This window comes from Papio anubis, chromosome 18 (genome assembly GCF_008728515.1).
Source record: "Papio anubis isolate 15944 chromosome 18, Panubis1.0, whole genome shotgun sequence".
NCBI classification, from domain to species: domain Eukaryota; kingdom Metazoa; phylum Chordata; class Mammalia; order Primates; family Cercopithecidae; genus Papio; species Papio anubis.
Window position 1 is genome coordinate 14,788,892 of NC_044993.1, and position 24,262 is coordinate 14,813,153.

Genomic DNA, 24,262 nt, shown 5'->3' on the forward strand with positions numbered 1-24,262 from the left:
CGGAGTGGAGGTTACAGTGTGCTATGACACCACTGCATTCCAAGCTGGGCGACAGAGTGAGACCATGTCTCAAAAAAGAACAAAAAAACCCAAAAATTGGCGGCCGGGCGCAGTGGCTTATGCCTGTAATCCCAGCACTTTGGGAGGCTGAGGCGGGCGGATCACGAGGTCAGGAGATTGAGATCATCCTGGCTAATACGGTGAAACCCCATCTCTACTAAAACTACAAAAAATTAGTCTGGCGTGGTGGCAGATGCCTGTAGTCCCAGCTACTGAGGAGGCTGAGGCAGGAGAATGGCGTGAACCCAGGAGGCGGAGCTTACAGTGAGCTGAGATTGCGCCACTGCACTCCAGCCTGGGTGAGAGAGCAAGACTCTGTCTCAAAAAAAAAAAAAAAAAAAAAAAAAAAGAAAAAGAAAACAAGAAAACAAAAATTGTTCTTTAAAAAAATTACACTTGAAAACATGATGTTAGGCCGGGCACGGTGGCTTATGCTTGTAATCCCAGCATTTTGGGAGGCTGAGGAGGGTGGATCATGAGGTCAGGAGATCCAGACCATGCTGGCCAACATGGTAAAACCCCGTCTCTATTAAAAAATACAGGCCGGGCGCAGTGGCTCAAGCCTGTAATCCCAGCACACTTTGGGAGGCCGAAACAGGCGGATCACAAGGTCAGGAGAATCGAGACCATCTGCTAACACGGTGAAACCCCATCTCTACTAAAAAAATAAAAAACTAGCGAGGCCCGAGGTGGCTGAGCGCCTGTGATCCCAGCTACTCGGGGAGGCTGAGAGCGGAAGAATATCTAAACCGGGGCGGAGCTTGCAGTGAGCTGAGATCCGGCCCTGCACTCCAGCCTGGGCGACAGAGCAAGACTCTGTCTCAAAAAAAAAGAGTAGCTGAAGTAGGGTGGTGAAGCCTGTAGTCCCTGCTACTCGGGAACTGAAACAGGAGAATGGCATGAACCGGAGGCAGACTTGCAGTGAGCGAGATTGCACCACTGCACTCCAGCCTGGGAGACACAGTAAGACTCCGTCTTAAAAAAAAAAAAAAAAAAAGAAAAGAAAAGAAAACATGATGTTAAGTAAAATTAGCCAGACACAAAAAGACAAACAATATATGATTGCACTTATCCAAGGTACAGAGAATAAGCAAATTTATGGAGACAGAAGTAAAATGGGGATTACCAGGGACTGAGGGGCTGGGGAGTGGGGAGTTATTTAATGACTACAGCATTTCTGTTTCGGAGATGAAAACGTCTGGAAATGGACAGTGATGGTTGCACAACATTGTGAATGTACTTAATGCCACGGAATTGTACACTTAAAAATGGTGAAAATGGTAAATGCTGTGTTATGTATATTTTATCACAATTTTAAAAGTATGTTTACTGTAAAAACAAAAAATTGCACAAGAGGCCTGGTGCAGTGGCACATGCCTGTAATCCCAGCACTTTGGGAAGCCTGAGGAGGAAGGATCACTTGAGCTCAGGAGTTTGAGACCAGCCTGGGCAACATGGTGAAACTCCATCTCTACCAAAAAAAAAAATAATAATAATAATACAAAAATTAACAGAAGGTAGTGGTACATGCCTGTAGTCCCAGCTACTTGGGAGGCTGGGGTGGAAGGATCATTTGAGCCCAGGAAGTCGAGGCTGCAGTGAGCCGTGATGGCACCACTGCACTCCAGCTTGGGAGATAGAGTGAGACCCTGTCTCAAAAAAATAAAAATAGGCCGGGCGGGGTGATTCATGCCTGTAATCCCAGCACTTTCGGAGGCTGAGGCAGGTGGATCATGAGGTCAGGAGTTCAAGACCAACCTGGCCAACATGGTGAAACCCTGTCTCTACTAAAAATACAAAAATTAGCCGGGCATGATAGCAGGTGCCTGTAATCCAGCTACTCAGGAGGCTAAGGCAGGAGAATCGCTTGAACCCAGGTGTCAGAGGTTGTAGTGAGCCAAGCTGGTGCCATTGCACTCCAGCCTGGGTGACAGAGTGAGGCTCCATATCAAAAAAATAAAATAAAATAAATATCCATAAATCCATACTGATATAAATAAATGATTGAATACATAAATAAGTGAGGGAGAACAGGCAACCTCTCATCCAGAATTCCAAATCATCTCTATAGAGAGTCCACCCTCAGGAGGTGGAACATAGGAACTCCCTCCTCCTTGGCTCTGGATGGCAGACAGGGACTTCCTTCCAAGGAGTACCCTATAGAAAGCAGGGGGGAAAAGAGTCGCCTTACAGTGGAGACCCCTGACAAACACTTCCTCAGCCAGGTGGTCAGGCTGAGCCTCAACAGTGATCATACGTCATGTTGTCAGTATGCACCCTGAGATGATGGGATGAAAACGGCACTTGACCTCCGGGGTCTTCCTCCCTGAAACCCACAACCCAGTCTAATCATGAGAAAAACGTCAGACAAATCCTAACTGAGGGACATCTATAAATGTTTTATTTCATTCTGTAAATGTTTCCAACACACCTCAACACTGTCAAGGTCATCAAAAACAAAGTCTGAGAAACTGTCACAGCCCAGAGGAACCCAAGGAGATGCTGGGACCTTGGATGGGATCCCAGAACAGAAAAAGGACATTAGGTAAAAACTGGAGAAATCTTTGGCTGGGCACAGTGGCTCACGCCTGTAATCCCAGCACTTTGGGAGGCTGAGGCAGGTGGATTACTTGAGGTCAGTAGTTCAAGACCAGCCTGACCAAAACCGTATCTTTACTAAAAATACAAGAAAAAAATTGGCCGGCGCAGTGGCTCACACCTGTAATCCTAGCACTTTGGGAGGCTGAGGCGGGCAGATCATGAGGTCAGGAGTTTGAGACCAGCCTGACCAACATGCTGAAACCCCGTCTCTACTAAAAATAAAAAATAAAAAAAAATTAGCCGGGCACGGTGGCACGCGCCTGTAATCCCAGCTACTCAGGAGGCTGAGGCAGGAGAATCGCTTGAACCCAGGAGGCAGAGGTTGCAGTGAGCTGAGATGGAGCCACTGCACTCCAGCCTGGGCAACAGAGGAAAACTCTGTCAAAAAAAAAAAAAAAAAAGGAGAAATCTGAATCAACTGTGGACTTCAGTTAACAAAGATGTATCAGTATTGGTTCATTACTGATGCTACACATCCCATGCTGATGTGAGAATTTTTTTTTTTTTTTTGAGATGGAGTCTCCCTCTGTTGCCCATGCTGGAGTGCAGTGGTGCGATCTTGGCTCACTGCAACCCCTGCCTCCCGGGTTCAAGTGATTCTCCAGCCTCAGCCTCCCAAGTAGCTGGGATTATAGGTGCACACCACCATGCCCAGCTAATTTTTGTATTTTTAGTAGAGATGGGGTTTCACCACCATGTTGGTCTTGAATGCCTGACCTCAGGTGATCTGCCCACCTTGGCCTCTCAAAGTGCTGAGATTACAGGCGTGAGCCACCGCTCCCCAACTGACGGGAGATTATTATTAGTGCCTGGTAATCATTGCACTCTCCCAGGGCAGGAGCTCCTTTGCCAGAGAAGTCCCTGGTCACCTGAAGGGGGGTACAGGGAGAAAAGAGCCACTTCCCAGCCCTCAGCCCCTCTAGACATGGCAAGGCCCTGGGGACAGAGGCCAGCTTGGGTGTTGGAAGAGCTGGGGGTGAAGCTTGTCTCTGCACAGATTTACTCCATGGCCAGGTTCAAATTCCTTTCCCTCCAGAGGCCAGGGACAACAATAGTCCCGGTGTGAGGGCCTCGCTCAGTTCTCAAGGACTCTCTCAGGGCGCAGGCGCCTGCTCTGACAGCCCAGCTGTTGCTTCTGGTTGGAACTGCCAGCCTTGAAGCCCCAGAGGCTGTTCCCTGTAGGACGGAGTGAGTCATCCTGGGATCATTTGCCTGCCAGGAGTGGGTGAGGGAGGAGCAGCTGCCGCCTTCACAGACACCTGGTAGTGTCAGAAGAGGGCATGCACTGCCCTGGTGAGGCTCCTCTGGCTGCCCCCAGGCCCACACCCAAGGATCCCTGCCTCAGAGTAAGTGAGTGCTCTAGCCAGGGTCCCCTCTCACTCTGCTAAGGGCTGGGTTAGTGATGCCCTACATAAGTAGCCGCTTCGGCGGTCGGAGGCAGGACAAGATGCGTTGGAGGGTCCAGCTCCATCTGTGCCCCTCCCTTGGGCTCTCCTTTCCGTGTACCCAGGCAGGTGGAAGGGATCTTTCTCCCATTCTGGCCGGGGCACCTAGAGATGGGGGAGATGGGAAAGGAGACAGAAACAGTGGGCCCCAGGTAGGAGCGAGGGAGGGAGGCGAGGTCTAGGCAAGGAGCAAGGAAGAGGGCCAGGGTGGTGGTGGGTGGGGGCATCAGAGACAGCGGGGCATGTGGCCAGGAGCCCGCGCGCCAGGCTGAGCTGCTGCTCCCAGCTCAGGAGCCCCTGTGCCAGCTGGATGCGGGCGGGTGGGCACGGGCAGGGCCACGTGCCAGACATGCACAGAGCGCCCTTTGAGGAGGTGGCAGCTGTGGGTCCAGGCCCCCCTCCTCTTGCTGTGGCCCTGCTTGGCCCCTCCAACAATGCCTTGCTGAGCACTGGGCTGTGGATGCTGATGTGCACAGTTGGGAACCCCACTCAAGAGGTGAAGGGGCAACCATACTAAACCGGAGCAGGGAGGTACACCCCATCATTGCCAGAACAGGGACTTGGGTCTCTTGTGGGAGGCCTGGATTTCCCTCTTTCTCGCATAACTCATACCCCCTCATTGCTGCTGGCCTCTTGGGATCCTCCCCTGGACACTCCTGGAGAAAAGATCAAGGCTGCTCGCCCCTTGGGGAAAAAGGCCGAAAACCCAGTCGGTGACCTGCTACTGGGGGCTTTTGGGAGCTGGGGGAAGTCAGCCTCCTGCCTGGCTCTGCTTCCTCCATCCAGCCACCATGGCCTCCTGGCACAGCATCCCTGGCAGACAGAAGGGCCCGCCCCCCACATGGGCACCCACACAGAGATTCCCTAGGCAGCTGGAGCTCTCTGTCTGCCCCCAGGTCCCCGCCATGACCCCGGGTGTGGCCAACCAGCCTCATGGAGCTGGCTCTGTGTTTCCTCCCTGTGGTGGGTAGTGCTGACCTCTGGGCACTGCTCTGGACCCCAGCCCCACTTGCTCTAGATGCTCACCCACCGTCCCCAGGCAGCAGAACAGAGGGGTCAGACCCCTGCTCCTTCCTTTGGGTGGGTGAGGGATCTCAGTGCCTGGGCCTATGAAACGTAGGCAACAGCAAGGCCCGTGGGCAAGAGCAAGGCCTGCCTGGCAGGGGTAGAGGGATGGGGACGAACATGCATGTGCCCAGTGGCTGTGGATGCCATGTGTGGGCACCATGGTAGATGCGGAACAGCTGAAATTGGGGGTGTCTGGCCTGGGGAAAGGAAGTCTCAGGCCCACAAAGGCTTGTCTTCCAGCCTCTGGGAGGACGATGGGCTGAGGGTGGGCCCAGGAGTGGGGGTTACAGGGACACAGGATCCTCCCTAGAAGCCAGGCCAGATGACTTCAGGATGAGCCAGGCTGTTTCCGGGGAGTGGGAGCTCCTCTTCCCTGGGGGTCTCGGGGCTCGCTCTCAGCTGGGGGAGGGCAGAGGGGCTCCCGGAGGCCTGCTCTGCTGCCCCGCGATCGCCTTCCGCCGGCCGACCCCTCCCCCGTCTGCGCCCGGACCCAGGGCCTAGGAGGCCGGCCAGGGCCACAGGGCAGGCGCCCAGCCCCCGGGGACGTGCAGTGTTGGGGGAGGGGACTGGTTAGGCGACCTGGAGCTGGTGCGACCGGAGGTGGCCTGCAAGGGATGGGCGAGGAGCGGAGGAGACCGCGCCTCCCCGCCGAGTTGGGCCGACAGAAAAAGGCCAAGGTCTGGGGTCCTCGCCTTTAACGTGGCCCCGGCCGCGGAGACGGGGGGAGGGGCGGCGCGGGCGGCGCATGCGCGGTGCGGCTGGAGCCGCCGGACTGTCCGGCGTCCGGGAACGCTAGGGAGCCCAAGAAGCCGGAGAGCGCCCGGACCCCTCGCGGGGGCTCTGAGCGGCGCGGGCGGACCCGAGCCCCCAGCCCGCGGGTGCCGCTGCCCGCCAGGCCCCGGGGGCGACGGCCAAGATGTCCGTGCCGGTGAGTACCGCGCCGCCCCGGACCCCGGGCCGGCTGCCCCCGGCCCGCCTGCGACCTCGCGCCGCCCGCGCCTGATGCCTCGCGACCTCGCGCCCCTGGGCCTGATGCCGCGGGGGCTCCCGGACTGGGGGTCGCCTGACCGGGGTCTGCTCGGCCCCGGGGGAGAGCGCACAGTCTCGGGGAGGCTCCCACAAGCCGGCCTGTATGCCCCAGCCTTTGCATCCTCTTTGAGGAGAGCCGGGTCGGGCTGGGGCCGTGTTGTCCCCTCGGGGAGCCCCCCAAGATGGCTGGGTCGGGAAGGCTCTTTGTTGGTCCAGGAAACCCCTGGGACAGCTGGGCCAGGCGGGGGTCTGCCGCCCGCCGGGACCCCGCAACAGGACAGTTAGGCCTAGCGGGGAGGGGTCTCTGCCACTCCCGGGACTCCCCTCCGGGACTGCTGGGCTGGATGAAGGGTGGGAGGCCTGTGCTGCCCCTCCAAGACCTCCCTCGGATTGCTGCCCTGCGGCGCTGCCGGGACTCTCCCCGGGGTGGCCAGGTTGGGGCTCGATCTCTGCCAGTCACCGGAGCCACCCCTCCCCCAGGACGGCTTGTCTGGATGGGAGCCGTGCCTGCCCTCCACAACTGATGCGCTCACTTTCCTGGGAAGTTTTCCTCCCGCCGCGGAACCCCTGGGGCCCTGACTGGCCGCTTCCTCCCCGTTGGCCGTTGGCCGTGGGCGTTTTCTACCCGACACCCCCTCTTCCTGGCCGGGCAGCCTGGGTTTGGCAGACCCCTGGGCCATGGTTCCACACTTGGGCACTGGCATCTCTGAGCATCTCAGTCTCATATTCTGAGGACAGCAAGTGATCCTGGCTACCCTGGGTGACCAGGCCTCACATTACAGATGGACAGACTGAGGTGGGAGGCGGACACCCTGGCGTACTGCCAGGAAGGGACACCATCCGCACCTGGTGAGCTGTGGCCTCCAACCATCGTTTCCCTGCCTGGTTAGGAGCTTTACCCTCCAGAGCCCTGTCCACTCTGGCCTTGTTTCTGGAACTGCTCCTCACCGGGAGGACCCCATCCTTTCCATGAAGCAGGCAGTGGGGGCGTCCTGGCAAGTGGCCTCTTCATTAACTACTCCAGAGTGTGTGCAGATGACTGGAGGGGAGGCTGGCCAAGTGCAAAGCATTGTTATTGCGGAATTAAAGAGCCCGCTCCCGCCCACCTCCAGTAGTGGTAATGCAGTTACAGATGAAAAAATGAGGGCTTCCAGACTGTGCTGAAGTAAGGCCTGCCATCCGTCCTGGTTCAGAGCATAATCGCCTCGTCTTCAGAAAGAAAGAAAACAGAGCATGCCTACCAAGCCCTTCCTCTCTTCTGCTCTGCTCTCCTGGAAAGTTCTGGACTTCTCTGGCCCAGGGCCTCAGGAGACTGGCCAGCCCCGCTCCTGTGGACACGAGACAGAGGGACAAGGTGAACCACCTGAGCCTGCTGGAGGGCCAGTGTCCCAGGGCAGTAGTGATTAGGGAATGTCAGTCTGGCCACATCTGAGCCTGCGTGGGCCTCTATGGGGAGGTCTCCATTTGCTTTGATCTGGTTGTCCACAGTCAGAACCAAGCTCTGGACAGAGTCTGGGATGGCGCCCTGACCCCTTGCCTTACAGGACTTTGGGCAGCCTTCTTTGGTGCTGTGCCTCATCTGTAACAAGAGAGGGACGGCAGGCTGGGTAGGACTTGGACAGATAGGCACCGTTGTGGGGACCTGCAACCTGGCCAGACCATCACGGCCTCCAAGTCACCTCCTACCCTCTCCCTTGTAGTCACAGCCCAGCAGAATTCTGCTAGGGGTGGGCAGGGGTCTTTGCCATCTGTCCGTTACGTGCCTGGCTGGCAGATCAGTATGGCTGTCTCTCCTGGGACCTTGGGCAGTGTGTGAGGTGGTGGGGCCAAGAGGAGAATTCATTTTTGGAACAGTCTTGAAGTGTTCTGAAAATTGCTTTCATGTGCTGAGGAGGCCCTGTGGAGGCTTCCAGACCAAGCTGCCTGCTCAAGCCCTGCCCTTGGAACCCAGAGTGGCGACTGCTCAGGGACACGTCTGGGTTTTAAGCACACCCATTCATTTGGGCAGTCTTTTCCTAGATGGGCTGACGCAGGCACTTTTGCCCACAGAAATAAGATACTTCAGAAGGGGGTGGGAGGGTAAGCAGGGTGAGAGGTTGGTGGGCTGATTGTGCGGGGAGCAACCCCGTGAGTGTTGGGGCAGGGGGCACGTCTGGGGTCAGCTGGTGTCACCTTGTCATTTGACTCACATGGAGTCCCGGACCCAGAGAGGGGAAAGTGCCAGGGTGTCCCAGCTGCCTGCTCAGTGCCCCTTCCTCTGCTCCAGGCATAGAGCAGTGCAGTGCTCAGGCGGTGCCTAGATACCCCATGCGTATTCCCATGCCTTCTTCTTGGGCATGGCTACCCAGCGCCCTGGGCCTGTCTCTTCCCGCAGCTGAGAGGACACATTTGGAAGGAAATGTGCCACCCACCTCAGACCTCTGGCTGGCATTGGCTTGGGAGTCCATGTTTAGGGGTGGCAGGTGCTGGCCACACCTGGCCCCGCCAGGTGAGAGGCCAGCTTCCAGTTGCAGAGTGGCCTCCCTGCTATCTGTTCTGCCTCTTGCTTCCCATCTGTGAAGTGAGTGCGGCCGCTCCAGCTCCTCCTGTGCTCCTTCGTTGAGGGATGGCTCCTTTCAGGGATGCTGCCTTGTGTGCTGGGCACTGGGCTCAGGGTCTCACAGGCCCACAGAGGGCCTGTGTCGTGTCTTGCCAGGGTCACATGGCCAGTGAGAGGTGGAGCCAGGGTGGGAGCCGAGTGTGGCAGGATCCACAACCATAAAATGACCATCATCCTGCATGGCCTCTACCTGTGGGGGCCGCAGCCTGTTGAGCTGTGGATGGCAGCCAACCCTCTACCTATGGCTTCCCAAACATGAGTTTGCGTCACCCCTTCTGTGTCCCTGGGCGGCAAGGCAGCTTGGGCTCAGAGCAGGTAGCACCCAGGGTTGTGTAGCACGGTGGGTCTAGTCCCAGCCAGCCCCAGCAGTGGTAGATGGAGATGAGTGGACCAGCCTGCATCTGGTTGAAACCGTGGCCAGCAATCCTGGGACTGGCTCTGTGCCAGGCAGTGGTGTGAGAGGGAGAGCTGCCCAAGGAGCCATGAGGGGCTGGCCTGGGCAGCCAGGCAGTGGACAGAGAGAGTGGGAAGAGGCAGTGTCCATGTTCAAAGTCCGCAGCTCAGGCGCCACCGCCCCTGCAGCACCCTCTCCAGCCACTGGGCCTTGGCTCAGCCTGTCCCTCCCTCTATAGGAAGTGATCCCCAGCCGGCTGCCTTCTTCACCAGGTCATTCCTGTTCACCTCGAGCTCTGCGAGCCTGGGGTCTCAGCCACTCTCCTCAGAGCCTTGCTTAGGGCTGAAAGGGGTTCCTGGAGAGGCTGCTTCGGGGTGGGGAGAGTGTTTTGGTGGGTCGAGGGCGAGGGCTCTAGAGTGAGCAGTGTTGGCTCTGTGCCTTGAGTGAGTTACTGAACCTCCTGAGCCTCAGTTTCCTCCTCTATGTCATGGGGATGTTAACAGCACAGAGCTCCTGGGGTTTTGTGAGAACTTGGTGAGGGGCGCCCAGAGCTGTTAGAAGGAGGGTAATTAAGTAACAGCAGCTACTGCTATGGAGATTATTGTCTTTATGTGGCCGTGGTTGGCTAGTGCAGTGGCCCAGACCCCATTTCTGACTCCCAGGCAGCCAGCATAGGGAGGAGGCTGGGCTGGGCCCAGACCAACTGGCCTCTGCCCCCAGGGTTCCGTGGCCCTTTCTTTATGGTCAGTGTGGTTTCCGCCAAGGCCTTGGTGGGATGACCCTGGCCTCTCCCCTGCCCGGGCGTGGCCTGCAGGACCCTAGCCTCTTGAGCCTTGGATGGGCAGGTCCTTGTCTTCATCCCATCCAGAGAGAGTGACCTGCACTGGGGCCACCAGCTGGCCCATCGCATCTAGGCAGCTGCTGCCCTGCTCCAAGTGCCCCCAGGAATGAGGCAGCATTGCAGACCGTGGGAGCCACCGCAGTGGTGCAGGCCTCTGCTCAGGTGTGGTCTGCAGCAGCTGGGCCAGCACAGGGCAGCCAGGGCCTGGAGGGAGGCTGGTTCCACCCCTGCCTGAGGATCATGGCTCCTACAGCCGGGAGGGTGAGTAGGGGCCTGGGTAATACCTGCAGACCTCCCCATTTCCTACCACTGGTGCTCTGGTGTCCTTGGGCCCATACCACCTTCCCTCTGTGTGCTTACCTTCACCCCGGCCTTGGACTTGGCTTCACTGCAGCCCTGCATGTGTCTTCCCAGTCAAGCCCCATGGTTTCTGTGGCTCACTCTCAGTCCTCGTGTGCTGAGCCGTTGTCTCCCTCTCTTCAGGAAAAAGGAAAAGAGTTCTGGGGGACAGGTTGGGGACCTCAGTAGAGGTGTGGAAGGTATGCTTGCTTTGTTGAGATGGTCACAAGTTGCGGCTCTGAAGTTAATCTCTTCTCCAACGGGGATTAGAGGCTGGGAAGGTTTTTCAGTCATTTTAATTTATTGTTTAAGCCCTGCCGAATTCCAAGAAGAATTTGAAGCAGATTATAGCAGAAGACACAAATAGTCTGGGATCATGAAAAGATCTGGAATTATGTAATGTATTGTGAAGGAGGAAGAATTATCCCAGAAAGCCTGGGCTCAGTAGGCCTCCAAATTTAACTTGAAGCTCCCTGATGGTCAGGGCAAAAAGAGTAGCATGGTGGGTTTGGGCTTGTAGTATCTGTTTTTGGTATTTGTAATACCATGTATTTTTTCTTTGCTTTGTTTTATTTTTTACCAGTCGAAACTCTTACTGAGGTAAATTTTACATGTTGTGAAATGTGCAGATGTTAAACATACAGTTAGTTGGATGAGTTTTGATTAATATAGACCTTCATGTAGCCATCAATCAAATCAAAATAACAAATGTCTCCATCACCTCAGAAAGTTCTCAAAAGCCCCCTTACAGTCAAGATTCTATCACCCTGGCTTAAGTTTGCGTGTTCTTAAACTTTCTGCAACTGGAAGCCTGCAGTAGATGCGCTTTGGAGTCTGGCTTTTTTCTCTTTTTTACTGAGACAGAATCTCACTCTGTCACCCAGGCTGGAGTGCAGTGGCAGGATCTCGGCTCACTGCAACCTCTTCCTCCCGGGGTCAAGCGATACTCCTGCCTTAGCCTCCCGAATAGCTGGGATTATAGGTGACCACCACTATTCCCAGCTAATTTTTGTATTTTTAGTAGAGATAGGGTTTCACCATGTGGCCAGACTGGTCTCGAACTCCTGACCTCAGGTAATCCGCCCACCTTGGCCTCCCAAAGTGCTAGGATTACAGGCATGAACCACCAAGCCCGGCCAAGTCTGGCTTTTTTCATCGAGCATATTGGTTTTATTCTTTTTTTTTTTTTTTTAAATAGACGGAGTGTCATTCTGTTGCCCAGGCTGGAGTGCAGTGGCGCGATCTTGGCTCACTGCAAGTTCCACCTCCTGGGTTCAAGCGATTCTCCTGCCTCAGTCTCTCAAGTGGCTGGGATTACAGGTGCCCACCACCATGCTGGCTCGTTTTTGTATTTTTAGTTGAGACGGTTTCACCATGTTGGCCAGGCTGGTCTCAAACTCTGATCTCAGGTGATCCACCTGCCTTGGCCTCCCAAAGTGCCAGGATTATAGGCATGAGCCACAGCACCCAGCCCCAACAGTTTATTCTTTTTTTTTTGAGACGGAGTCTTGCTCTGTCCCCCAGGCTGGAGTGCAGTGGCACGATCACGGCACACTGCAAGCTCTGCCTCCCGGGTTCACACCACTCCCCTGCCACAGCCTCCCGAGTAGTTGGGACTACAGGCACCCACCACCATGCCCGGCTAATTTTTTGTGCTTTTAGTAGAGATGGGGTTTCACTGTGTTAGCCAGGATGGTCTCCTGACCTCGTGATCGCCCGCCTTCGCCTCCCAAAGTGCTGAGATTACAGGTGTGAGCTACTGCGCCCGGCCAGTTTATTATTTTTTGTTGCTGAGCAATGTTCCAGTAATGGATGTGCCACAAGATATTTATCCATTCCCTTGTGGATGGATATCTATCTCTACCTTTAGTGTGCTGTGTCTGTATCTGAGTCTCAGTCTTGCTGTGTTGCCCAGGCTGGCCTCCTAGACTCAAACGATCCTCCTGCCTTAGCCTCCCCAGTAGCTGGGACTGAGCCACTGAGGCCAGCTTGTGCTCTGTGTTATTAAGTACTGGAACACCAGCACTATTGTTGGCAAAATACCCCATTTAAGTATTTTATAAAAACTGATATCCAATTGTATGCCTCGAGACATGCCTGGAGATCTGTGCCCCCAAATCCTGGATCTACCAAAGTTACTTGTTTGCTCAGAAAGTGGTATGACCACACTCCTCCCTGTCCCATCCCTCACCAGGTGTCTTAGAGTTTGAACTGCCTTCTCGCAGGTTATCTGGGAGGTTAAGTGTCTTAGGCTGTGGAGTCATCTGTGTTTCTGCCAGGACCGGTGACAACTCCAGAGGTCCTGGTTGGGAGGTTTCTAAGGAGAGCAGGAAGCGGGAGAGGATGGAGCAGAAGCTGCCTGTGTCCCTCCTCCTCCTTCCCAGCCTACACAGATTCCTGGGCTCTCTCTTCTTTTTCCCTGGCCATCTGCCAAGGCACCCCTCCAGGAAGACCCCAGCACTGGAATCCCCAAGCCCAGGAGGCATGCACCACTGAGCCAAGACTGAGGAGGGTAGAGGGAGACTCCCTGCGTCCCGGGCCCCCAGTGTCTGGGTTTGTTCTGTGTGCTCCTGAGGCCACCCTGGCTCTTCACACCAAAGGAGCTGGCTTGCCTCTGCTATTTTTACAAATCTTAGCTGTTATTTTTTTCTGCATAATGAGTCTTAGCAAAAGAGTCACCCATCTGCTCAAATGTCACCTCCGCAGAGAAGCCCTCAAGCACCTTGCATAGAACAGCTTCCCCCATCCCTCTGCTGTCTGCTTTGCAAGCGTTTATGTTTGTGCCCCTTAACACACATCTTGGAATGTGAGTTCCCTGAGGACACAGCTGTCCTTTTACACAGCAGTGCTGCCAACAGTTAGACCTCAGTCAGGAGGTGCAGATGCACGAGTTTTGCTTTATAATGTGCATAATGAAAGGGACTGCAACCAGCCACTTCCTGCTTTCCCCAGAGCAGTCCAAGAGGAGACCCTGCCTGCCTCCAGTGTTGGCGGGTGGATCTGGGGGCAACAGAGCTCCAAGGAAAGATTTTTGCCCCCGTCTCTCAGACAAGGTTTCAGAGAAGGTGAGGGATGTTCAGGGCATCTGAGGAGCAGTGTCTGTGCAGCCTATAGGGAGAGCAGGGAGGGCTTGGTTGGGGGATGGACTTAGCACATGGGGTAGGCCAAGGGAGGGTGTGCCCTGGTGCCCAGCGGGTGGGGCCAGTGTATGATGGCACAGAGTGTGGGTGTGCTGCGGGCAGTGGGACACTAGAGTGCCACTGTGTGCTTGCAGGCCACCTGTGCCGTCACTCTTATGGCCCTGGGGCAGCCAGGGCTGTTGGTGGTAGGTACATTTAACAGATGGGCAAACTGAGACCTGAGCTGTACAGTGACTGGCTGAAGGCCCAAGGCCAGTTGGAGTCATTAATATCTGCTCTCTTCTTCTAGTCTAAGCCTAGGTCTCCCAGGGCAAAGGAGCCTTTATCTGTAGGCTGGCGTAGGCTCCAGTGGGATGCTCAGCCTATCCCCATGATGCTGTCTGTCCAGGGAAGGAGAGAAAGCATTGCTTTTCCATCAGGCACTGTGGCTCATGCTTATAATCCCAGCACTTTGGGAAGTCAAGGCAGGAGGATCACTTGAGCCCAGGAGTTGGAGACCAGCCTGGGCAATATAGTGAAACCCCATTTCTACAAAAAAATTAAAAAATTAGCCAGGCGGCCGGGCGCAGTGACTCAAGCCTGTAATCCCAGCACTTTGGGAGGCCGAGACGGGCGGATCACGAGGTCAGGAGATCAAGACCATCCTGGCTAACATGGTGAAAACCCGTCTCTACTAAAAAATACAAAAAACTAGCCGGGCGAGGTGGCAGGCGCCTGTAGTCCCAGCTACACAGGAGGCTGAGGCAGGAGAATGGCGTAAACCCGGGAGGCGGAGCTTGCAGTGAGCTGAGATCCGGCCACTGCACTCCAGCCCGGGCGACAGAGCGAGACTCCGTCTCAAAAATATAAAAAAAAATAAAAAAAAATTAGCCAGGCATGGTGGTGCATACCTGTAGACCCAGCTAGTCAAGAGGCTGAGGTGGGAGGATCGTTTGAGCCTAGGAGGTTGAGGCTGCAGTGAGCTATGACTGTGCCACTACACTCCAGCCTGGATGATAGAGACCTTCTCTTTAAAAAAAGGAAAAAAAAGCATTGCTTTCCCTGTGGCTGCCACAGCTTTGTCTTCTCTATATTCGCTCTTTCCATCACTGCCATGCAGAGCCTCCAGGGTCCCCTCTTGTGACTCCACTGGCCCCTGGCCTGCTGACCCCAGAGTGGCCGGGTGGGTATCTGTGGGTGTGGGCACCTGTGTTCTGCGGAAGCAGCCAGGAGTGGGCAGCAGATGGTGTGTGAAGTCAACCCCCTCCGCCAGTACGCTGGGGTTGGTTGCCATGGGAGAGCAGATGGCTGGGCTGGGTTGAGCTGGGGAGGCCTCCTGACCACACCCTCATCCCTGCCCACTGGCCAGTCAGCGGAGAGCTGGGCAGCCTCCAGCCATGGAGCTTCCTCTCTGAGGACGAGGACTGAACTTGCCCCTTTGCCCCTCTTTCCCCCTTCCAGCCAGGACTGAGCCCCTTTCTTTCCCCTCCCCCAGGCAGTGCTGAAGGGCCACCTCTGCCATAGGGCGCAGATGCAGGAGCGGGACCTGGTGGTCAGCAGCAGGGCAGAGCTCACATGGCCCCTCCTTACTGCACACAGGGGCACTGCTGGTCCAGGAGGACCTGTCTGGGAGGGCCCTGTGCTGGTGTCCACCCCACCTGCCAGCCCCAGGAGGCTGGGCAGGAGGAGAGAGCTGAGAGAGGAGGGTGCACAAGAGGAAGGGGTCGCTGGGGTGGGCGGAGAGCCTCTGAATGGCGCCCCGGGGCTGCCTTGCTGGACCACTCCAGCCTCGGGCAGCTGCGAGCTGTGCCCCTCTCTGAGGCAGGTACCTCCGGCAGGGGCCTCTGCTGCTTGTTAATTTCCAGATAATTTGGAAAGTTGTGCTGCCTCTTCCAGTGCTGTTCCTGACAGGCCTGAAGTGGAGGCATAGGGCTGGATTTACTGGGATGCGGGCCAGGACTTGGAGTGCAGGGAGGCCCCACCCCACCCCTGTGCTGTGTCCCCTACCTGGCAGCTCTGCCCTCACACCTTGGGTCCTGCCCCTGACCCCGGGTCTCTGGGGACTGGCCTCGGGCATGCCAAAGGGGATGACCACTGGAGGGATTTGGCTTCAGGCTGTAGGGCCCGCCCACCTTCCCACAGTCAGAGCCGCTACTGTAATGACAAACCCTGCCCCGCAATCACTCCACCCTCGAGAGCAGGGAAGGATGGGAAAGCCCTTTAAGGCAACAGCTCCAGCTTGAGTCTTGAGCGCACGCTCTGCGGTCTGGGGTCACCCAGGGTGCTTTCTGGCAGGCACCCGCCTGGGTTATGAGGTAGAGGGTGCGAGCTCTGCTGGCCGTGAGAGCTGCGTGGGGCATTGCCCTTCTCTCTGCCTCCAGGTAGCTGTCGTCTGTCCTGGTCCCAGGGCAGCAGTGAGGAATGACTGGTGTTGGGGTGTAGGCTGTCCATTCTGGGTGTAACAGTAGGCTCACCTCTGCGCTATCCACAAGGGTTCCGTGCCCTCGCCTGGGCTTTTTTGTTTTTTGCGGTCTTTTTTGAGATGGAGTTTTGTTCTCTCACCCAGGCTGAAGTGCAGTGGCGCGATCTCGGCTCACTGCAACCTCCACCTCCCGAGTTCAAGCGATTCTCCTTCCTCAGCCTCCTGAGTAGCTGGGATTACAGGCATATGCCACCACACCCGGCTAATTTTGTATTTTTAGTAGAGACGGGGTTTCACCATGTTGGTCAGGCTGGTCTTGAACTCTTGGCCTCAGATGATCTGCCTGCCTTGGCCTCCCAAAGTGCTGGGATTACAGGCATGAGCCACCGTGCCTGGCTGTTTTTTGTTTTTTGTTTTTTTTTGAGATGGAGTCTTGCCCTATTGCCCAGGCTGGAGTGCAGTGGCATGATCTCAACTCACTGCTACCTCCGCCTCCTGGGTTCAAGCGATTCTCCTGCCTCAGCCTCCTGAGTAGCTGGGATTACAGGTGCCTGCCACCACGGCCAGCTAATTTTTGTAGTTTTAGTTGGCCAGTCTAGTCTTGAATTCCTGACTTCAGGTGATCTGCCTGCATCAGCCTCCCAAAGTTCTGAGATTACAGGCGTGAGCTGCCTCGCCCGGCCTCTCCTGGGTTTTGAGCTTGCCACTGTGAGTGTCCAGCCTAGGGGGATGGCGTCAGCTCTCATTGGCCCTCCAGAGATACCGTTTCTTCCCGTTCCTGGGGCTGGCAGTGCTCACCTCCGGCCTCAGGAAATCCTCTCCTGCTGGCGTTCCCAGAGCCAGCCATCAACCAAGCCCACCCTCACTGCTGCTGGGAGGCCAAGGCTTCAGGAGGGGAAGGGCTACGGGCCTTTACACTGTGCAAGCCAATTTTAGCCTGCTCTTTTCACTTTAGTTTGTTGTAAGCATCTTCTTGCATTATTTCAGTCTTTGGAAGAGGCCATCTAATAGCTGCAAACTATTCTATTGAGGGGCTGTGGTTTGTCTCACCGGTCCCCTGGAGTTGGCATTGATATTTTGCTCCACACTTTGCTGTCATAAATACTGCAGTGGACATTGGTGAACATCGAGCAAGAAAACTTCTCCTGTGCATTGGGTCTGTCCTGAAGGCAGACGTCAGAAAGTCCAAAGAGCAGGAACCCTATCCCAGACTTTTCTTCCCACTTGGGTCCAGTATAACCCCCTCCACTCCACTTAGTGTCCTGGTGTGCTGGGTCCACCTGTTTTCTGTACAAACAGCTACTCCAGGCCCTGAGGGGTTGGAGACATCCCTTCCAGCCTGTGAGCTCATCTTGAACCTGGCTGGAGGTGCCAGGCCACTCCTGGGATGACACAACTGTCGGGGAGGGCCCTGTGCTGGTGCGCTGGCCACATTGTCTGCAGCTGTCTCCCTTGGTCCGGCAGCAACCTCTGCCAGCTCCTTCTCATCCAGGGCCTCTCTCCTTGCTGCCAGTCCCACTGTGTGTGTGCGCATGCGTGTGTGCTGTGTGTATGCAAGTATGTGCCTCTGCACTTATGCGTGACTTAACCACCGCCATCCTCCAGACTAGGGCAGCCTCAGATTTCTTCACCCAGGCCAGCGCATCCCATGAGGGCCACCTCTGAGGTCCCATCCAGTCAACAAATGTTTACTGCACCCCTTCTCACCAATGGGGCTAAACTTCATTGGGGTGGGGGTGGTGCTGGCCCCAGTGCTAAACTCATATTTATTGGAGAGGAGGGTGCTTAGGTCTCAGCTGCCTGTCCTTTTGCAGTCTGAGTGTGACAAGGGTCTTTGGCTTTGCTGAGCCTGCAGTGCTGCTGTCCCTGTCCCTAGATTCCCTTCCAGCTGCAGGGTGGGCTGAGGTCTAGCAGCTCCATTTCTTCCCTGGCCCTGTCTCCTCTGTTCCCTGAAGTGTATGGGATGGGACAGTGGTTGCTAAACTGGGTCTCAGTCTCTTCATGTGAAAAAAGGTCCTAGGCCATGCGCAGTGGCTCACGCCTGTAATCCCAGCACTTCGGGAGGCTGAGGCGGGTGAATCACTTGAGGTCAGGAGTTCGAGACCAGCCTGACCAATATGGTGAAACCCCGTCTCAAAAAAACCCAAAAAACAAACTGGGGCTAATGGTGAGCCTGTTTTGCAGGATTGCTGTGTGCACAAAATAAGTGCATGGGCATAGGGTCCCTGGCACTGGCTAGGCGTGGAGGCTCTGCTGGGTATGTGGGGCTGCATCCCTGTCCTTGACAGCAGAGATCCGGGAGGCTGGACTGGGGGTGGGGTAGGTTCTGCCCCCATATACCCCAGCCAGAGCCTGCCCAGTGGGTGCTCCTTCCCCACCCCCCAGCTACATCCCCTTCAACACAGTGGGGCTTAACTCCTGGGGCCTTGTTTCCAAAGCGGAAATGCCATTCTGGGAGGCACAGGCTTTGGGGGGAGGGAATTTAAGTGGAAAACGAGCAAATTTTTGAAATGCCTGTGTCGGAGCCTGTTCCCTTTGCTGCCTCCCGCTCACACCAGCAGCCCCACCCCCAGTGCTGCTCTAATCCAGCTCCTGGGGGAGGAGGGCCCCATCCCTCAGGGTCCCAGCCATCCACCTCCTCTCTGCACCCCTCTCCTTGGCCAAATAGGATGGAGCAGGGGCTGGCTCCCTTGAGGGCCAGGCCTTTTGTGTCCCTGCCCGTCCCTGCAGACTCCTGCCTGGAGCCCTGCCAGCAGGGCACTCACTGCCTGCCCATGAGGCCTGGTCTCCCCTTCCCACAGAAGTGGAGGCCCAGGGATCACCTGAGGCTCCTGAGGGTCCCACTGGTTCAGACTTGCTCTCTGGGAAGCTGGTTTGTGTGCCAGTCAGGCTGAGGAGTGGTGGCTGGACAGGGTCAGTGCAGGAGGGGCCGGGCACAGCTCTTGGGAACAAGCAGGAGGAGATGCTCCAGGCAGCCTCCCTGAAGGCTGGCTCCTCTTCTGAGGTGAGGTGGGCTGTGTCCAGGAGGCATAGGGTGTTGCCGAGCTGTTCTGTTCCTCCTGAGGACTCTGGGTCATGCTGTGTCCCATCCCACTGGTCCTTCCTCACCCGCTGTGCTGTGAGTTCTGGCCAGTGGTTCCCAAGCCAAATATTGAGGAAATGCAGACGTCCAGTTTTTTGGGAGGGGTGGGACGCAGGAGTCTGCTTTTAAACAAGCTCCCCAGAGCACCTGAGCAGCCAAACCTGGGCTGCCCTAGCCCCTTTTCAGATGAGAAAGGAGCCCAGAGAGGGGAGAGGGTCTGCCAAGGCGGCACATCTCGCCAGGTGCTGTGTAGGCTGAGCCTTGGGTGTCAGGCAGAGGGGCGGCTGCAGGCCCACCTAGGCTTATGTCTGTCATAGGCCACGCTTGAGAATTCTCTGCTGTGGGCAGCCGGGTCCACCCCGCTGCTTCCCTGCCACTGGAGCTGCCCCATGGCATCCCCTTGCTCAGCCAGTGGCCCAGGATTGTTGACTGAGGGTCCTGTCTGGTCTGGACCAGGCTCGTCTTACGTTCTTACTGCAGGTTGTACATCCCTGACCAGGCCCAGGGGCTCTGGCACCGTGGTTTTGCTGCAGGGGGTGACAGTCACTGACCTGCAGCCGAGCAAGGGGCAACTCAGGACAGCCAAGGTTGTCTCCACTCCGTTTCCCCTGGGTGATTCTTCCTTCTGTCTCCCTCATTCCCCCAGTGCCGCCCTCCTACCCCATATCGCTGAAGCAGATGAGTTGGAGCAGGACTCAAGAGGGTACTGGGCCCAGGTTTTAGGCTGAGCCTAGGAATGAGTAATGAGAGGAGGCAGATCAACTCAGCTGGAGTCCCCAGATGTCGGCACAATGCAGGGGAAGATAGGTGCTGCCCGTGAAAAGTGCTGGATTGAGAGCTCGCCAGCCTCCTTGCTTGAGGCTTCATTTCCTAGGGTCTTTACACGGTGGGCCCGTCTACAGTCGGAGCTGTGGTGGTGGTAATTCTTCTCCTGCAGGCTGGCGCACGCCCCCTCCCCTTTCCCACTAGATTCAGATCTGAGTCCCACGGCCCATCGACACGCGATAAATGCCCTGGGGTTTGTTAGCGGGAAAGACAGAAGTCGACTTGACGCCGTGGCTCGGCTCTGGAGGAGGAAGGCAATCCGGGCAGCCTTCCCAGAAGTGGAGGCATTTGCATAGGCCTTCGGTGCGTTCTCGCCCGGGTGGAAGGCGGGGACTTGGATTTGTTGGAGAGCGGTGTCCTGCGCTCTAGGCTGGAAGCCTGGCCTCGGCCGGGTGCCCGGAGCCTCGGGGTGGGAGGTGGGGGGCGGGGCGGGGGGCGGCCCCTACTGGGCGGGCTTCTGTCTGCGCGCCCGCGCCCCTGACAGGCGGCTCATTTGCATGGAGAGCGGCGGCGGCCAATGGGCGCGCGCGGCCGGGCATGCTGGGATCGGGCTGGGCCGGCTGGGCCGCGGCGGCTGGCGGATCGCGGCTGGACCGGCTCTGGGTGGCCGAGGCGGCAGCTGCGCGGCGGCAGCGGGGCAGCTGTGGCGCTCTCGGAGCCCCGAGGGCACGCGGCCAGAGCAGCTCGGTGTGCGCCACCGCGGGAGCCGGGGCCCCAGGCCCGCTGGACACCATGAACCACCTGGTGAGGGCGGCAGGCGGGGCCGGGCCGCGTCTGGGCTTCGAGGCGGTAGCCCTGCCGGCTCCGGGTCTGGCGCGGGCTGGAAGGGGTTAAGTGAGCGGCATTTCCTGCCGGACCTGCGGGGCCTGGGAACCGCCGACCGGGATCCGCGGCCCCGGGACCTCCTTCCGCCCTGGTCGGGGAGCCGGGAGGCAGGAACCGCGGGGGCTCCGGAGCCTGCGCGCCTCGGGGGCGTTGGCGGGGCCGGGCACGGGGGCCGCCAACCGGCAGGAAGATGCCTGTGTCGGGAAAGTGACTGGCGGGGCCCGCGCTCCCCGGCCGGCGGCCGCCTGCTGTGTCACCTTGGGCCTCTGCGCCCTGCCTCCGAACCTGTTTCCTCGGCTGCGAGGAGGGACCGTTGAGTCTCGGGCGGGTGGTCCGTCTGGTGTGGCGTGGGACTGCCCACCGCTCCCGGAGAGGGAGGAGCTCCGGGGGACCGAGGCCGGGCGGGCAAGTGCTTGGCGCCAGCGGGGAAGGCTGTGCGGCCGGAGCACCCGGGTCCGGTTAATGATTCACTCCGGCCGCCGGCGCTGGGTTCCGGGAGCGGAGCGGGGGTGGGGGCGGGCGCGCCGCGGGCTTTGCAGCCCTGCACGCCGAGCGCCGGTGGAAGCCGCGTCCTGGCTGGCTACAGGAGTCCTAGCTGCACACGAGAGTCACGGGAGTGGGCCGGGGCCGGGTTCTACAATGTGAACGTGAAGGCTTTGGAGTCCATGGTTGGGGGACCCACAGAGCTAGAGCAGGGGCGGGGCTGCCTCTCGAGGGTCAGAGAGGCTGATCGCTGGGCCGAGGTGAGGGAGCTGGGAAAGCTGAGATTTGCCTAGGGGTGCGTGGTGAGGGGCTTACGACCCGGAAGATGGGGTTTTGGGTTGCATATCGGGAACGGCAGCTCCTTTTGCCACCACAAGGCTCCCGTTCCCTCTTAAGAGTCCCTGGTTTCCTTTCCCGCACTCCTCCTGGGTCCCGCTGCGTTTTTGGTCACCTCAGAATGACCATGGGTTGATTTCCTTAATGGATTCGGCCAGGTGAGATGTTTCCCATCGCCCTGGGCCGGGGCACGCCCCCTCTTGTGCTCATTCCTTTCCTTCGGTGGAGGGTTGGGTGGTGGGGACTGGCTGGCCTGTGAGAGCAGGTGTCGGGGTGCCTGGAGAATCGGGGCCCAGGTACCGGGGCGGCGGGGCTGTGGGGAAAGGAGCTTTGGGGAGGAGCTGCTGACGCTTCCTGCTGGCACTGCTTGCTTGGGAGCTGGGTGGAGGCAGGGCAGGGCAGTTCCAGGTTCTGCCAGGAAAGTCACCTTGGGCTGGGGCAGGAGGCTTGGAGCCTCTGGCCGTTACTGTTTGTCGGAGCAGGAAGGTGAGCCCTATGGACTGGTACCATGGCCCCAGGTCTGGGCAAAGAATGGAAATAAGGACAGTGCCACTAGGGCCTCCTGTCTGTGCAGGAAGGGCCCTGAGACAGCTCTTCAAGCCCCTTTCCCATTATACGGATGGTGCAGATGGGGACACTGAGGTACAGAGAGACAGTTAGTTGTCCTCAGAACTGGATCCAGAACCTGGTCTCCTGACATGGCCCCCAGTGCAGCACCACATGTGGCTTCTGAATTCCCAGTCTGGGATTGAGGAAGCTCTGGTCCTTGGGGGACCACCATGCTCTTTTGGGATTATCAACTTGGTAGGGACCCTCTGGTTCCAAGGCTGTGCCTTTGTGGCCCTCTGCTGGCATCTACTGTCCCTTTAGTGGGTCCTAACTCCCTTTTCTCCTGAGCCTGGACAACTTCTTCCCTTGACCTCAGGAGCCCACAGCCAGCTGAAGCAGCTAGAACCAACCAGCAGGGGAGGTGCGCTCCAGGGGGGCTTCTTGGAGGAGGCAGTATTGGAGTCAGACTTGAAGTGTGGGGCGTGGAGTTGGGTGATAGGGATGTTTCTCCAGCAGAGACACTGGGCAAGCCTCTTCTTCAGCCCCCAAAAAAGGGGCTGCAGGGTGGTCTCCCTGTAAGAGGGCGGGGCTCTGCCCTCTGTCAGGCCCTTCCTGGCCCTCTGAGCACGGGAGAGGCCCTGGCTCCATCTGCATCTTGCTGCCCTGACTTCCTCCCACCTCTAGGTGCTAGTCTGGGGCAGAAGTAGGGTGAAGGGGCGGGTCCAGCCTCCTTGATGACTCAACTGGGGTTGAAGGTGGGAGCTACCCCTATTCTGGGCCTGTTGCTGTCTCTGAAGTCAGGGGTCAGCCTCACACTGAACTCTCTGCCAAAAGTCCGGATCATAAGCATGAGCTCCAGCAAGTCCACTTGAGTGAACCCCGCTGATCCTGCCTGCAGGGGTACAGGCCTGGGGCCTGCCAGCCGTCCCCACTGTCCGTGGGGTGTTTTGGGTTGCAGATTCCATGTCCTGAAGCAGGAGGGCCCTCCCCATGCCACCTCCTCTGCCCAGCCTCTTAGGGACAGTGCCTGGGATGCCCTGGCAGGAGTAGGGGCTGGGGCGTGCTTCCAGACCATAGCTGGCCTGGGCATAAAGGCATCTGCTGTGGCGCTGCAACGAAAGCCAGGCTGTGCTCTGTGCTTGTGTCAGGGCACCCTTGGCAGTGGCCACCCCACAGGTGTCTTTTTATTCCCTCCTGCTGCTGAGTGTCACGCGTGGGGCTGAGGGCCTGCACGCCTTCCCTGCCTCATCCTCTCCGAGGTTTCACGCCCTACTAAGGCCGGCAGGACAGGAGCCATGCTCCCCTGGGGTGGCTCTGGAACGTGGGCCCCGCGCATAGGCTATGTGATCTGCCCACGCCCTTGCTGCCTGCCACCCGGGCACCCAGGACTTGAGCCCACACCCTGGCCACCCAGTTGTCTGTGGGAGTATTAGGGGAAGATGCCACTGAACTGGCAGGTCCTGGAGTTCCACCCAGGATGGGGACATGGAGGAGGGAAGAGGAGGTGCCCCTCAGAGCCTGAGGCCAGGGCCAAGTGGGGTGATCAGGACCCCTCCAGGTGGGTCCCGGGTGCGGATGGCCGGTTGGGCGCACGCTCATTGGGCCTGCATCCGTTGGCCATGGAGGCTCTTTGGGACAAGCAAATAGAATGCTCCAGAAATAAACTTGGCCCAAGTTTGTGACGGTTCTGGGTATGAAAGAAAGCAGTGTTTCCCAAGTGCCTGCTGTGTGTGAGGCTCTGTGCTGGGGCGGGTGCATGTGTGTGTTGGGGGTGTGGACAGGAGCGGTGGGAAAGGCCCGTGACATTTCCTCTCGTGGTTTCTACGAACCCAGGCATCACCCCTGGGTGGAGATAAAGTGGAGCCACCCGGCTCTACTGTGTCTCAGCCTGGGGATGGCCTCTGCTGCTTCTGGACTCAGTGACCCTGGACTGTCAGGGAGCTTCTGAGCCTTGGTTTTCCTGTCTAGTAAGATGCAGGTATTTCTGTCTTATGGGGTTGTTTTGAGGGTTAAATGAGCTGGTGGCTGTGAGGGAAAGAGCTCTGCCTCCGGCAGGGAGGAACTGTGCTGTTCTTACTGTTTTGAACCTAGTGACAGCTGTGGTGGTGTTACCCGTTTCCTTGTCTGCTCCCAACCCCGGGGTCTTGAGCAGAGACCAGGAGTTCTTGCCATTTTCTCCCAGCTCCCACCTTGTGCTGGCTTGTGGGTGCTGTGCTGAAGTCACATTTGCTGGGTGAAAGGGTGC

General features: G+C 57.6%; 1 protein-coding gene across 6 annotated transcripts in view; it reads left to right on the forward strand.

Annotated features, from left to right (window-relative positions):
• The first annotated feature begins 3,397 nt into the window (after positions 1-3,397).
• Positions 3,398-24,262, forward strand: part of BCAR1 (BCAR1 scaffold protein, Cas family member) — a 40,854-nt gene continuing 19,989 nt past the window's right edge. Inside the window, exon 1 of one of the 6 annotated variants that reach the window (XM_003917186.4) lies at positions 3,398-4,007. In XM_003917186.4, coding sequence (XP_003917235.2) covers positions 3,942-4,007 — 66 coding nt within the window. In that variant the 5' untranslated portion in view covers positions 3,398-3,941. Of the gene's footprint in view, positions 4,008-5,549; positions 6,103-6,214; positions 7,587-20,388; positions 20,569-21,115; positions 21,393-24,262 lie in introns of those variants that run through there. The other 5 variants (XM_003917183.5, XM_009196874.4, XM_009196873.4 and 2 more) reach the window with 5 other exon arrangements.